The sequence below is a fragment of the Thunnus albacares genome, chromosome 20 (assembly GCF_914725855.1).
Source record: "Thunnus albacares chromosome 20, fThuAlb1.1, whole genome shotgun sequence".
Taxonomy (NCBI): Eukaryota; Metazoa; Chordata; class Actinopteri; order Scombriformes; family Scombridae; genus Thunnus; species Thunnus albacares.
In genome coordinates this window covers 4,991,918-5,006,207 of record NC_058125.1, presented here as the reverse complement: position 1 = coordinate 5,006,207, position 14,290 = coordinate 4,991,918, and the positions used below count along the sequence as shown (strand labels likewise).

The window sequence follows — 14,290 nt, the reverse complement described above, 5'->3', positions numbered from 1 at the left end:
TTGTGGAATTATTAGTCAAAACAGAGCACATCAGCTGAGCTTAGAAAACCATATTATGCTATGTGAAATAAGATGGGATAGATGTTTTGCTTTTCTTATCTTAAATAACCGGAAAACTGTGTCAGCAGAGACACCTTGATGTTCCTTTGAGAGGTTTGCAATCACCTTATTTGTATAAGGGCAGAGCCTTCTATTGCAGAGTTGAATATGTCAAAACTATGGCAAATAACCCAGAACTATCTGTATGATTCGGTACTATTATGGTTCCATTGTTTTTTAGTGATATAAGTGATCTGATCCTTTAAAACCATGAGACAATGACTGAGTTTAAAGTGCTGATTCTTGGCTTTATATTTTGTAAACAAACAAAATTTCTGTTTACATTCAATGTTACTCACCAAAATGCATTGTGTGTATCCTTAAGCTCTAACAAAAGTAAAATCCTGCATTGTTTACATTAATATTTACTAGTTTGCCGTCTTCTTCCCTGCCTTTGCTGGAACGTTGCTACATATTTTGGAACATTACAGCCACCTGGAGATCATTGGAATAGTGTGAAACCATTGGCAGGACGGTGTACCCATGCACCCGTCATGCACGTGCATGTATTACAAAATAAAACAGGGAACCACTTATTAAAGAACTGCTCCACAGTGCTACAAAAGTTAAAATACTCCACAGGGTACCTTTAACTCAGGGTGTTTACATTCACATCTCTGTATTTACTCTAGAACTTATACCTGTTGCATTTATATTTGGACATGCAATAGTCTCAAATGTTAAAATGGTCACTGCTTAAGAGAAGTAACTCAGTTTTTTACTTTTATTCTGCCAACAAGGCTTTCACTCCACTGACTTTCCTTTACTTCTGACCCTGGTCTCCCACGCCACCTACTGGCTGTAACACAGAACATAACACAAACTATCATACTCAAATGTATCCCCCTGTGTCTATGGATGAGGGTGAATGAGAGGACGAATGAGTCATTTTGGAAGAAGCTAGTAGAGAGCATGTGCTGCTCTCTACTAGCTCACAGACAAACAATTTTGTGTCAGCTGTATAAACTAAATTACTTATTTATTTAATTTGATTATTTGATTGACTATCTGATAAGTGATTATATTTAAATCACTGAACAAATCAGAGATGTGGGCTTGATGCAAATAAATCACAGCTCATTGCTTTTCAGGCAAGTTTCATCTTATTCATCCTAATTCTACACTATGTGACATTGTCATATTCTGTATCAGCTTTTTCCAACTCTTGATTGCAGCTATATGATGTTGACATTGAGTGAAATATTAAACTCCATTTAATGATTGTAATTCCATCAAAATCAAATATTCTGGATGTCTTGACCATCATTATCCTCACATCTCCTAGTTTAACATATTTTGGGGTTTAAAATCATCAGAAAAAACTTATGGACACTGGTTTAAAGGCATACATAGAATAGTGGTATACAGACACCATAACACAGTGTGAATGATTAAAGATTCTGAATGCAAAATAAACTCATATTCTTTGTTTTATGACTGTGATACATTGTTAGAGTCCAATAGGATCTACACTCCAGATCACTTATAAAAAAGTCATTCAGGAATGTTTCAGGTGGGAAGGGGTCCTGAAGGAGGATAATTGATTGTCCTAAATATACTTATTTTGTAAGGAAGCATTTCCTCACATTTATTTCTATTACAGAATCTGTTCCTGCAGGGACAGCAGGTCAGAGAGAGAGAGAGAGGCACAAGACAGACCTGGCTGCCCAGAGAGGAGAGGTTGTGTTCTTACTGTGACCTAGCATCAGTAGAGACAGAGAATATTTTGCAAAAGTAATAAAAATATTCCCAGAATTCCTCTGACACTCAGAGACACTCCCAGTCCTACTGGGGTATGAAGGACAGCTGTAAAGTGTTGGCAAGGTATGCAGCTGCCTACCAGGAGCTCCACAGCTGTGTGAGCTCCCTGTCCCACATTGCTGATAATTTAGAAAGATATAATTAATTTTTTGTATATTTATATACTCTTACCTAGCTTTCATGGCCTCTCTTGTATTGTTATGGTTTATTTTATTTATTTATGTTTGCTGCTGCCACTGCCAGCTGCTGCCACTCCTGTTATTGCTACTGTTGCTGCAAATTTCTGCTTCAGCAGTTATTATTCAAATTTTTTTAGCGCCACCTACAGGTGAAATTGTATCAAATACCACACACTTCTTAAACATCCCCATTTGTATAATTTTGCTGAATTTGGTCACCATGGATTGTTGAATTTAAAAGATATTTAACTTAAGTAGTATGGTGGTGTTTCACTAATGGCCACAAGGTGTAGCTATTGGCACCATGTTTCACTATGTCATACACATTGACATGGAGAACTTGTGTAGTGTACCAAGTTTCATTTCACTGAAGACAGCAGAACTGTAGAAATATCATGTTATAATATTAGAGTAGCGCCCCCTGTTGGTAGAAGAGTTATGGCTCATTAAATGCATCAGGCCACGCCTTAAAAGTTTGGTAACCAATTACAGACAAGCGGTAAGTGATACCAAAAAAATGGAGATAAAAGCTCTGTTTGGGATCATCTAAATATGGTATGTATCAAGTTTGGTGAAGATTGGATGAAAACTAAGCCAAGAGAAGCAAAAAATGTACTTTTGAAAAAATTCGTGGCCTTTATCAGTCTACTTGGTAGCATCCAAGGAATACACTGCAAAAATTGTTTGGATAGGCCTCACGATTCATGAGTTATAAGCCAAAACGTAAAACACGTAATAACTGACATGGTGGCGCTATAGGTCCCATTTTAAAATATGTTAAGCATTTCCACATGGGCCACCTGTCAATCAAGTTTGAAGACTTTAGCTATTTTAGTTTTTGAGATATGAGCCTTCAAACATTGCTCCCATTGACTTTCCATTATACATTTTAATGCTTTAAAAAACTTGTGTTTTGTATAAAATCAATGGAATATGTTAGAGCTGTTTGCAGCTCCCACCTAAAAATGCTTTTGCAATGTTGTATTGTATGCCCAAAAAAAACTGAATTGATTTGACAGAGAGACATAGAGAGAGAGAGAGGGAGAGAGAGAGAGAGAGGAAATTGCACAGCAGCGAAGTTGATACAAAGTCACACAGCTGGTTATGTTCAGAGCGCTCTGAGTCAACTGCCGGCTGACGTCTGCGTTTAACCATGACTGAAGCAGAGTTATATGCGGTGTATAAGGGAGTTTATGTGCCTACATGTCTGCATCCACCACAGAGCCTAAAATACTACGAGGAGTTCACTTTCCGTCCAGATGATACTGTCATTGTTACCTATCCCAAGTCGGGTGAGTATTCATGGTTACTAGCAGAATACGGCAGTAGTAAATATTAATTACGGGTTATTGCCACGTGTACGGTGTTAACCTAATCTTAATGTCACTAACTTAATCTCATTGATGATTTATGTAAGACTGTCTTGTCAGAGAGAGTTTTAAACAGTGAAGTGCCACGACTACAGCAAATAAAAAAAGAATATAATAGAAATTCAAGCACACCCTGCGTCTAAATATACCCACCTTTCATGAGTCACAAGTCGCTGCTTCCTGCCGCAGCTTGCTCACCTTTCTCTCCGTGTTTAACCATTCAGTATTTTAAATGTTACGTGTGAAAATGTATGAAGTTCGTTACTCAATAGTCCATGTACCTGTGAAGTTACATAACAACACACTCGACACTAATTTATCTGTGTACCTTTATGTCCGACTACCTTTCTGTCTGTTACCCGTGTGTAGGCTGCTGTAGATGAAGGCCACTATGTCCGAAGTAACACCAGGACACAGATGAAGGCCGCCCAAATTCGATTTATTTTTAGATATATTTAAATGACGTATTTTGTTTTTGAGGCACCACCCTGTTTTAAACACCTCTATACCGGCTGTATCATGTCTTCATTGTCTTGAGGCTAACAAAAATGTCAGAGCGTATATATGTCAACACACAGTATCAACACCTAGAACTTAACAGCCAAACGGAGATTTTCTACAGAATTTGCAGCAGTCAATATTTCAAATTTAGCTGTCAGTAGGATTTTCAATACTTTCAGTAACAAGACGAGCCAGTACCTGTACAATTAGTTTCTGAATAACTACTCAATATCAGATAATGACAGTGGTGGAAAAAGTATTCAGATCCTTTACTTGAGCATAATTAACAAGAGAATACTGCATTCAGTAAAATGTCCTGCATTCAAAATTTTATCAAGTGGGCAAAATGTGCTTACATATTGAAGGTAAAGATACTCATAAGTCACCGTCATAAGTATTTTATTGATATGATAAACTATAGGTTATCTAAAATTGTACAGGACTTTAATCTCTTACATTAATTTACTTGCATGGCCTTCACACTGGATGCTGATAAGTTACTCATGAAAGACTGCTGACACTGTGTGTTAATGATTAAGTATCAGTTGGTTCCTCATTGAATGTTAAATGGCACAGAACTTGAAATTATTTATTTGTATGTTAAGTATTGCGCAAACATTTTAGGTACTTGTGAAAAAGGCTGTGAAGTCAGGATGCTTTCAAGAATAATGCCATCGATAGTTTGTATTTATCAATTAACTTCATACAAAGTTCAGTAAACAGCAGAAACCTAAATGAAATCGATATTTGCTGTGAGCAACTTTGCCTTTAAAACAGCAGCATTTCTGCGGTTTCTTAGTACATCGGCACACATTTTTTTCAGGTACTTGGCAAATTGTTCCTGCATCTTGGGGAAGTTGCCACAGTTCTGTGGATTTAGACGTCTCATCTGCTTCTGTCTGTCAGAGCTCCGTGGGGGCTGTACCATGTCGTTCAGATGTTATGGTTCTTTATGACTCTGGTTGTGTGTTTGGGGATGTTGTCATACTGCAGAATACAGTTGGGTTTAATCAAATAGTCATTTGATCCCTGATGGTATTGTGTTATGGATCAGAATTAAGCAATATTACACAAGAGTGTTATTGTTTGAATGATAGCGTAATTGACCATATCTCTGTCATGCTAACAATAACGGTAGAGCACATCCTCTTGTCTAATATTGCTTAATTGTGCAATCACAAATGACATGAGCAGCAGCACTGTAAACCATTTTTTAAAAGTAATTATTAATTTATTAGATTAGATTAGATTTTTTATCACCACAGAGACTGATTTATACGTAGTGGAAAGATAAGAGTTTTAGAAAGGCTGAAAAAAGCTCTTGTGTACTTTGCTCAGGTACGACTTGGATGCAGGAGATCGTCCCTCTGATCATGAGTGGAGGAGATCCGGCCTCTGTTGAGAGTCTTCCTAACTGGGACCGTGTTCCCTGGTTGGAGGAACATCGTGCCTGTGCCCTTAAACTTGATGAGAGGCCGTCTCCACGCATGTTTGCTACACACTACCACTACAACATGATGCCACCATCCTTCTTTGAAGTTAAGCCAAAGGTAAATCTGCCATATTGTTTGTGTCATAGATCATTATGATCATTCTTTGTTTTGTTTTGTTTTTTTCACATTGGGATACATTTTACCGCTGCTGTCATACAAATGGCTAAATTAATAATGAATGTGTCAACATCATTTCAGGTCATCTATGTCATGAGGAACCCCAAAGACGTGTTTACATCTTCCTTCCATTATTATGGGATGACCTCCTTTTTGGTCAACCCAGGCTCACAGAGCGAGTTCCTCCACAAGTTCCTTGATGGAAAAGGTTGTGCTCAGTGTTATTCATATGTAATTTATTTATTTTTAACAGTAAGCCACAGTAACCTTCAACGAAACTGTTAATGAAACAGCTGTGGTCAAACACCTGGTAACAAGATTTTACATGAGCAATGTTCAAAGACAATGAAAAACAAACAGGAATTAGCATCAATAATTGATGGAAAACCTTATAATTTACCATAATAATGGAATAATTGTGATTTTCTTTCTCTTCTAGTTATGTTTGGCTCATGGTTTGATCATGTGAAGGGCTGGCTGAATGCTGAAGATAAAGAGCGAATAATGTACATCTCCTATGAAGAGATGATAATGGTGAGGTTCAACAATATTAAAACCTTAAAAACTGCCAACTTAAAACTCTTCAAAACATTTTACAAACATTCCCAACTTCACAAGAATACACATGAGATGAGCTGTGTTTCTCTGTGCTGCAGGACCTGAAGGATTCTGTGGGCAGAATCGCTCAGTTCTTGAAGAAATCTCTGGACACTGAGGTGATAGAGAAGATAGCAGACCGATGTGTGTTCAAGAACATGAAAAAGAACAAAATGTCAAACTACTCTGCAGTTCCTCGTGAATTCATGGACCAGACAAAGTCTGAATTTCTCAGAAAAGGTGTGTTTTATTGAATAATACATTTTGTATACAGCTAAGTCTCACTTAATTCTTGACCTTGGAAATATGTTGTCCATGACAACATGGATGAGATGTCCTTGATGTGCTCAGAAAAAAACAGAAAATTGAACATTTACAATTCTATGACCACTGGGCAAACTATCAGAACCAGAACAGCTACTAATTGGATCATAAACTGAGATTTTTTTCTCAACATCTGTTTCCAAGGTCAAGCATGAACTTTGATGCTCAACATAAGGAGATATGGAAGAGATATCCTTAAAGTGCTCAGAAAAATGGAAAATGCATTTATAGTTTATTACTTTCAATTCCATCGTTACTGTATGTGATCTGTAGAGCAAATATTATATACCAGCTTAACTAAGGAAATTAAATTAACTAGGAATGATTACCTAATACTGCTGTAGGCACTGTATATAGGCGTTATTGTAAATTAGCAAATTACATATTTCTAAAATGGAAAGCCATATTCAAAATAAAGACACAATTGCACATTCTGTTTCTTCAAATGAAATACACTTCCTTTTCTTTCATGTTGTGTTTCAGGAATCGCTGGAGACTGGAAAAACCAACTAACAGGGGCAGAAGTGGAGCACTTTGATGCCGTTTACAAAGACAAAATGAAAGATGTAAAATACAAATTTGTATGGGATTGAAATAAATGTGAACAAAACATTTTCCACCATATTGTGATGAATAAAACTGTAGAGGTTCTGTCGGTCACTGCAGTTCACTAAAATGTTCAGTTTGGTTCAGGAGAAATGCAGAATGCTGCCAACTTTCTCAAGTCTCTTGACTTATTAGCTTTTACTGTGTATCTTTCTCATAGACAGACTGTTTTGCCTTGTTTTGATTTCATTGGTTACTTCCTTAAATAATATCACCAATGTTCATTTGAGATTTGTTCAAGAATTAAAATTTGAATTGATTTGGCCAATCAGGTTCATACACAAAACAAAGCTGATAAATACGGGGATAATTATTTTTGGTTCAGTTTGGTTTGTGACTTTTTATCTATTACTGAAACCTACAGTCAGTTGACATTATTTGTCAAACCAGAACACACTAATTAATCTTGGCTTAGAAGTTCATATTTTAATCAACTACTAATTACAGTATGTTGTCAAAATAGATTTAATGATTTTTCTATTTTGCTTTCTGATTTTTGTTTTTTTAATCGTCTGCCTTTCCATGAAACTTAAAGAGACTTGTGTTTAAAGTATTTTTTTTATTCTCAGTCCTCATAAGTGGGAAAATGCTGCCAGTCATTATGTAAAATGTGTGCCACAAACTTCTTAAAGGACATTTAAAACTCAAATTGCAATATGTATGTCAAATATAAATTCACCAATTTATAAATAAATGCTACACCTTTGCACTGAGAGGCTGTGATTGTGATTCTTAGTGTAATAGATTATTTTATAAATGTGTTTAACAGAAGACTAAGAGTCTACAGCTAGCAGCTCTGTGAGGCTGTACTTGAGATAAATGTGCACAGTTATAATGCTAGCATATTGATGTTTAGGTATAATGTTAACTATGTTCACTGTGTTGGTTAACAATTTTAGCATGCAAACATTTGCTAATTAGCTAATTTGCAGGTATTTAGTCCTACTCACCAAGCAGCTTAGTTTACTTGATGTGTGAGAAACATCACAGTTACATTCAAAAACAGTAATTAATGACAGTCACAGTTAGTGAATTTTAATGAAAGGAAGGGTAGAGATAGGGGGTAGAGGTTAGGGAGTAGGAGGAGGGGATAAGGGTAACATTGGGGATAGGAAGGGTAGAGGGGTGGGGTGGGTGAGGAGGGGGAGGGGGTTTATGGAAGACGAGGCTGTCGCTGCTGCTGTTACTTATTGCGACTCCAGTTCCAGAGGCTCCACTTCTGCTTCTTTTCCACCAGGAGCTCCTGAAAAGATAAAGACAGCATGTTTTGATTTCAAAAAGCTCTCAATTTGTCTGAATTAAGTTGTTAGAATGAAAAAGATGAGCTGAGGCAGTGTACTTGAAGCTGGAGGTTTTCCTCCGTCAGACATTGGATCTCTTCTTTCCAAACTGCCTGCCTTCATTTGACTATGGATGATTTGTACATGTTTTACCCCATTAACTACAAAACACAGAGTTACCAGATGATACCATTGCTCTCGGTTCATGAAGTCAGTGGTTTTCTGTTGGTATTATCTGTTCTCCGTCTGATACAGCCATCTGTTCCTCATCAAAACTTACAACAGAGCAACTGAGATAAATAGTCTTTAAATTTTGGGTAAGTGATACTGACACTTGCAAGGTGGAGACTTTTGTTAATGTTGAGTATTAACTTACCTTTGTGTGGTACATCCATCTACACATCTGTGAAAAAACAACAGTACAACACAGTGAGTGAGATAAATAATCACTGAATTATTAAATAAGTGATAAGAATTGCAGATAGCAAGTGATATTCAGACTTGCAGAAGACTCTTGTGAACAATGTCATTGATGATTAACTCACCGTTGTCTGGTATAATCATCTACTATACAGTTTATAGAGAAAAATACAAGTATAACAGAGTGAGTAAAATAAATCTATTAAATAAGTGAAATTAAAACTTGCAGGGGACGTTTGTCAGTGTTATAAAGGATGGGATAAGTAATCCATCCAGTGTATTCTGGGTTTACCACACGATTCTGTTATTGCCATAAGTGTCCAGAATCACTCTGCAGGGAGGCACTGAGGTATAGTATGACTGAAAGTGACGTGTGATCTTTCCTGGTTCAAAGAAAACTGCATCCCCTCCTCAGGGTTTTCCTCACTGTTCCACTTCGGTCTCTTGGCACTTACCAGCTCAGTGTGGCTCTTGTCCCTGCGCCTCTTTTCGGAGGAGCTGAGGCCTGAGGTCTTTGGAGCTGACTCCTCAAGACTTTCCTCGCAACTCCGCCTTTGCCTTTTAGCACTTACCAACTCACTGTAGATTTTGTCCCTGCTCCTCTTTGTGGAGAAGCTTAGGCCTGAAGTTGAGGGAAGAGGTTCCTAGAAAGAACAACTGTTTCTAAGAGACTCTCCCAGTAGACCTTAAAGTTGGTCTAATTGGTGCTCAGGCAGCTCCTGATGGTGAGCAGGTCCCTGTAGGTGTCTGAAATTCAGTTGTTGGGGAACAGCAACAGGAACACCAGTGGGAACAGGGGGACACACTTGTTGCCAACCCTGTCAAATGTTTCCTGGTGGAGACTACTGGATGGAAGGAGAACAAGGTATGATGTAGTCATCAAAGTCCTCTTCATCCCCCAACATGCTGTCATATCCAGAATCATCACCAGAGTCCTCATCAGTGTCGTCATTCTCTCCTAATCATTCCTCTCCATTTGTTGATGGCCACCTTCCTCAGAGAAGAGTGGAGGAACACCCGCACCTTCATCTACATCCATGTTAACAACCTCAACCTCACCTTCCTGTTCCTCGTCAGGAGGGATGTAGATTGGGAGATTGGGAGCCTCATTATTGTCTAGTACTTCAGGGTGGAAAATGTGAGCAAATGTTGAAAATAATGTTCTGCGTGAGGCTACAGCCTTAGTCCAAAATTATGTAATAAAAAAACAAGGTTGTGCACATCCAGACACCTCCAGAAGTTCAGAACCGAGAACATATAACTGGAATAAAACAATAAAAGATGCCCTCAATAGTATAGAGCTCACAATATTTTCTAAAGAAAAAGTTGCACATGAATAACACTTCACAATCACTGGATGAGGAGAGGAGGAGCTTGCTGTCTGCTGCGTGCTTTTACACATGGCTCTTACCATGTTTTTTGGCTCTGATTCAGATTTAGCGGTCCACAGAGCCATGTCCCAAGGTATTTTGCTCTTTAGCACCAACAGAACATTGTAAAGGCTTAACTGTTAATGCCAGTTTTCAGAATGAATACAATAAGATGTGTAAAAAAAACTGAGTTCGATGTGCACTGAACTGCATGCGTCATTATGAACACTGAACCATAACTCCAACATTCCCAGCTAACAACAGGCCTTCTCAATAATAATCACACAAAAGTCTGTGCTTCTGTGCAGACAACACATGTCGTCTAAAACTGGTTAGTCTCCAGTGTTGGGGTCATTACTCAAAAAATGTAATGTATTACACATTACTCATTACTTTTTTAAAAAGTAATGCATTACTTTACTTAAGTACTCTCTGTGAAAGGTAATTAATTACACTACTCGTTACATTACTTTTGCATTACTCCGCAACAACGCCTGAGATGCATTGTCATGTAATTGCCAGTTACCAATGTAACGTTAAACCTTACATATGCCCACATATCAGAGCAAATCCCTATCTTAATGAGGAGGACATACAAAAGAAAAAGTTTTCCTGTCTGATGATGGTGGCCGTCCAATCCCTGTTATCGGTATTTTGAATATGTTTCTGAAAGACGGATATTCCACTATTATGTACGATGCTACAAGCCTATTCATCTCTGCTTTTGTTAACGTTACCTGTTGAAAATCAAGCTTTGGCTGCTTGGTTGGGGTCAGCATACACTTAGCGTGAGCATCACTCTGGGTCCAGGAGTCTTTGGCTACTAGCTTTGTGTTAGCATGTTGCCTTTGCAGGTGCTGCTGTGTGATGTGTTCACAGCAGTGGATAGTTGTTTGTGACCCTCAAAAGTTGTCCCACACGTGTGTACGTGTGTGTCAGAACTCAAGCCAAAGTCATGTCATGAGAGGTCAGGTGATTGTTGCGCAAGCGTGCATGAAATGCACCTTTGATTATTTTTTAATGCAGATAATTGAAGAACCTGTGTAACGCAAATAACGACAGAATTTTTTAATTAGTAACTCTAATGTGATTACTGAATGTAGGAACAGTAACGTGTTACATTACTGTGTTACAGACAAATGTAGTATGATTACAGTAACCCAACACCCAACACTGTTAGTCTCACAGTTTATAAATTGCATATCATGGGACGTATGAAAATACCAGCATGCCAAGCACAATCTGTGTGATGACTGAACACAACAGTTCTATTTGTAAATCCAAAAATAGTCAGGTTCAGTTTTTCTTCCATTTATCTGTTGGGACACTTGAGGAATATCTATTGTGTAAATGTAATCAAACTAGATATGATTCAATACAAGCTCAGAGTTTCACATAGAAGAACAGGCTCTGGTTTGTTTACACTTGTACATCCTGATGTTGATATTATAAGAATTTTGGCCCAGTCACCATCTTTTTTCTAAAATAAACAATGTTTTCAAACCATTACTCAAACCATTACTGTTAATACATTCCACAACTGTCCTGGGATATTCAACACATTCTATCCAACAAATAACCATTTTACACAGAGAAATTGTCGAATAAAAGTCTGTTTTCACCCAATCTGTTTGATTTCAACAGGCCTGGTTTTAACTTCATCTTTAAACTCAAAAAGTTAGATTCATTTTTATACCGAGAAAGCTCTTGGGGATTTTAAGGAATTAAAAAGTTGTCTTACCTGCATGGTGATTCCAACTCATGGGAGACTCCAGTGCATATGGGAGACGTCTGCCTTGAGGGGGTTTTTGCCAGAAAGCTGTTCTAACAGAGATCCAACCCCTTTTCCTCCAGCAGTCAATAGAGTGTGTCGTGGGGAAATCTTCAGAAGGGCTGGTGAATCTTCAGGTCACCCACAACTTAGCATTAAACTCAAAACTTATGAGAGAAAGACTCAAAGACATATACTTCAAGCTGGTAGAGTTCAATGTGAATAGGTTTACTGTGCATAAAGAGCAACACAAAGCAAACTGAGGCCTTGATCCCCAGATAAAGAACCTAATGCAAAATCATAAAACATCATATTACATACTCACAACCCCTCCTCATGTGGAGCTTATTTTCTAGGCTCCAACTCACTTTTAACCATATTCAAAACTATTCTGCCATTATTGCTGAGTTGGCACAATCCAAGTATGTTTCATCTCAGAAACAATGGAGTCTCAGACTTCTCTGAAATGTATCAGTTCCTCCTGGCTTAGAAATAATACTGTCTCAGCATTTTCCACATTTCTCAAAATAAAAATGGGCTTAGCAGCCTTCAATCCCTCATACAGAGAACAGAAATGTTACATTACTGATCGGCCTTCTTTTTAACTTCCCTGGTAACTGTCACTTATTGACATAAATGTTATCTTTGCACAGTTACTAACATGTTACACAGTTACTGGCATAACTGATTGTTGGAGACATCTGTCTCCACCACAATATTCACTGGCACATCCCATGTTACATTACTAATTATCCTTCTTTCTATTTTCCCTGGGAACTGTCTCTTATTGACATAAATGTTGTCTTTGCACATTCTCTGGCACATCTGTTCGATCATGGGAAGGCAGCCTCCACCATACAAGGCTTCAGCCTTGTATGGTGGAGGCTGTAGCTAAGCCACTATATGGTGGAGGCTGTAGCTAAGCCACTATATTTGTTATCACTTAAGGGAAAACAAAATCTAATGTTAAGTATGAAAGTTAACAAGCTAAATAGCTGATGTTAGCTTGCTAGCTACATTTTTGCAGAAAATGCCAAGCTAACGTTAGCCTCTTAGCAGTTGAAGGCAAATTTAGTTGAAAACTTTCGACCAGTCTGCTGAATTAAAAGCATTTAATGACTGGCCACTGCTCCGTGGACAGCATGAACGCATAGGGAGAGTCAGGTACAGGACAATATTATCACCCTTAAACATGATCCTCACATTTTGCAGGTGAGCTGGTGATATTAGTTATGTCTACTATGTTACAAAAATGTTGGTTGCTTACTGTCGTGCATTATGTCATTATTGTATTGACAAGTACTAGAGCAAATATTATATACCAGCTTAAAACATTAACCAAGGAAATTAAATTACTAGGAATGATTACCTAATACTACAGTATACACTGTATACAGGCCTTATAACAAATCAGCAAATTAATATTTCTAATGTGGAAAGCCATATTCAAAATAAAGACACAATTCCACATACTGTTTCTTCAAATTAAATTTACTTCCCTTTGTTGTATGCTGTGTTTCAGGAATTGGTGGAAACTGGAAAATCCAACTAACAGTGGCAGAAGCGCAGTACTTTCATACTTTTTACAAAGACAAAATGAAAGATGTCAAATATAATTTTTTATGGGATTAAAATAAACAAAATACTGCCAATTAACTTGAAATAAGATATAACAACTTTCTCTCAAGTTCTTTTATTAGCATTGACTGTTTTATCATTTCCTAATATGTACTATACTCTTAGATGAGCAGAATTCCTAATCTGTCAAGATAACACTAAATGCTTTGACGGAAATAAAGTGTTTTTATTGGTTTGCATTATGGTCATACTTATCTTAGGCAAGGCAAGGCAAGGCCAGTTTATTCGCGTGGCACATTTCAACAACAAGGCAATTAAAAGTGCGTTACGTAGAAACAAAGTAGTCCCTGTCCTTTAAGTAAGATTCAAACCAATTTAGTACTGTGCCATATTTCCCACCCAGTTTTCCAGTCTAGTAATATGTTGTGATTGACCATGTTGAATGCAGCACTGCAATCCAGTAAAACGAAGACTGAAATTCTGCCGCTGTCAGTGTTTAAGTGGATGTCATTGAAGATCTAATCAAGAGCAGTCTCAGTGCTGTGGTGAGGTTGAAATCCTAACATGAAGACATCAAAGCAGTTAGTGCCAAGAAGTTGTTCAGCTGTTGAAAAAGTTTTTCAATGATTTTAATTAAAAACGGGAGGTTTGATATGGGCCTATAATTGTTCATTAGTGAAGTGTCTAGATTAAGACGTGACTGATGATTATGGGCCTGTGAGAAGACACCTGAGAGAAGAGACGTGTTTACAATTTGCACAAGATCTGAGGCCATTCAATTTGAAACATTTTTGAAAACAGAATATCAAGGCAGCAAGAGGAGG

General features: G+C 37.6%; 1 protein-coding gene and 1 long non-coding RNA gene across 4 annotated transcripts; one reads left to right on the top strand and one right to left on the bottom strand.

Moving 5' to 3' along the window:
- The first annotated feature begins 2,543 nt into the window (after window positions 1–2,543).
- On the top strand, window positions 2,544–7,760 carry LOC122971931 (sulfotransferase 2B1-like). Of its 3 annotated transcripts, XM_044338688.1 has the most exons (7): window positions 2,544–2,594; window positions 3,262–3,331; window positions 5,249–5,460; window positions 5,602–5,728; window positions 5,960–6,054; window positions 6,177–6,357; window positions 6,925–7,760. In XM_044338688.1, exons 1-7 carry the CDS (start codon window positions 2,592–2,594, stop codon window positions 7,032–7,034), a joined length of 798 nt encoding a protein of 265 aa, XP_044194623.1. In that variant the 5' UTR covers window positions 2,544–2,591; the 3' UTR covers window positions 7,035–7,760. The 3 variants fall into 3 exon arrangements, with proteins under 3 accessions (XP_044194623.1, XP_044194624.1, XP_044194622.1); XM_044338689.1 differs by lacking the exon at window positions 3,262–3,331 and having other exon boundaries at window positions 2,551–2,594; XM_044338687.1 differs by lacking the exon at window positions 2,544–2,594 and having other exon boundaries at window positions 3,097–3,331.
- Window positions 7,761–7,964: 204 nt separating this feature from the next.
- Window positions 7,965–12,712, bottom strand: LOC122971932. Its single transcript, XR_006399591.1, has 3 exons — window positions 11,859–12,712; window positions 8,704–8,730; window positions 7,965–8,586 (listed from the first exon to the last, which is right to left on the bottom strand). It is a non-coding gene; the product is annotated as an uncharacterized LOC122971932 (long non-coding RNA).
- Between the last annotated feature and the right edge of the window lie 1,578 nt (window positions 12,713–14,290).

Excerpts from the sequence above, each read along its gene's own strand:
- LOC122971931 (XM_044338687.1), top strand. The coding sequence starts at position 3,193 with ATGACTGAAGCAGAGTTATATGCGGTGTATAAGGGAGTTTATGTGCCT. Across the intron at positions 6,055-6,176 it reads CCTATGAAGAGATGATAATG|GACCTGAAGGATTCTGTGGG; the intron begins GTGAGGTTCAAC and ends TCTGTGCTGCAG. Across the intron at positions 6,358-6,924 it reads GTCTGAATTTCTCAGAAAAG|GAATCGCTGGAGACTGGAAA; the intron begins GTGTGTTTTATT and ends GTTGTGTTTCAG.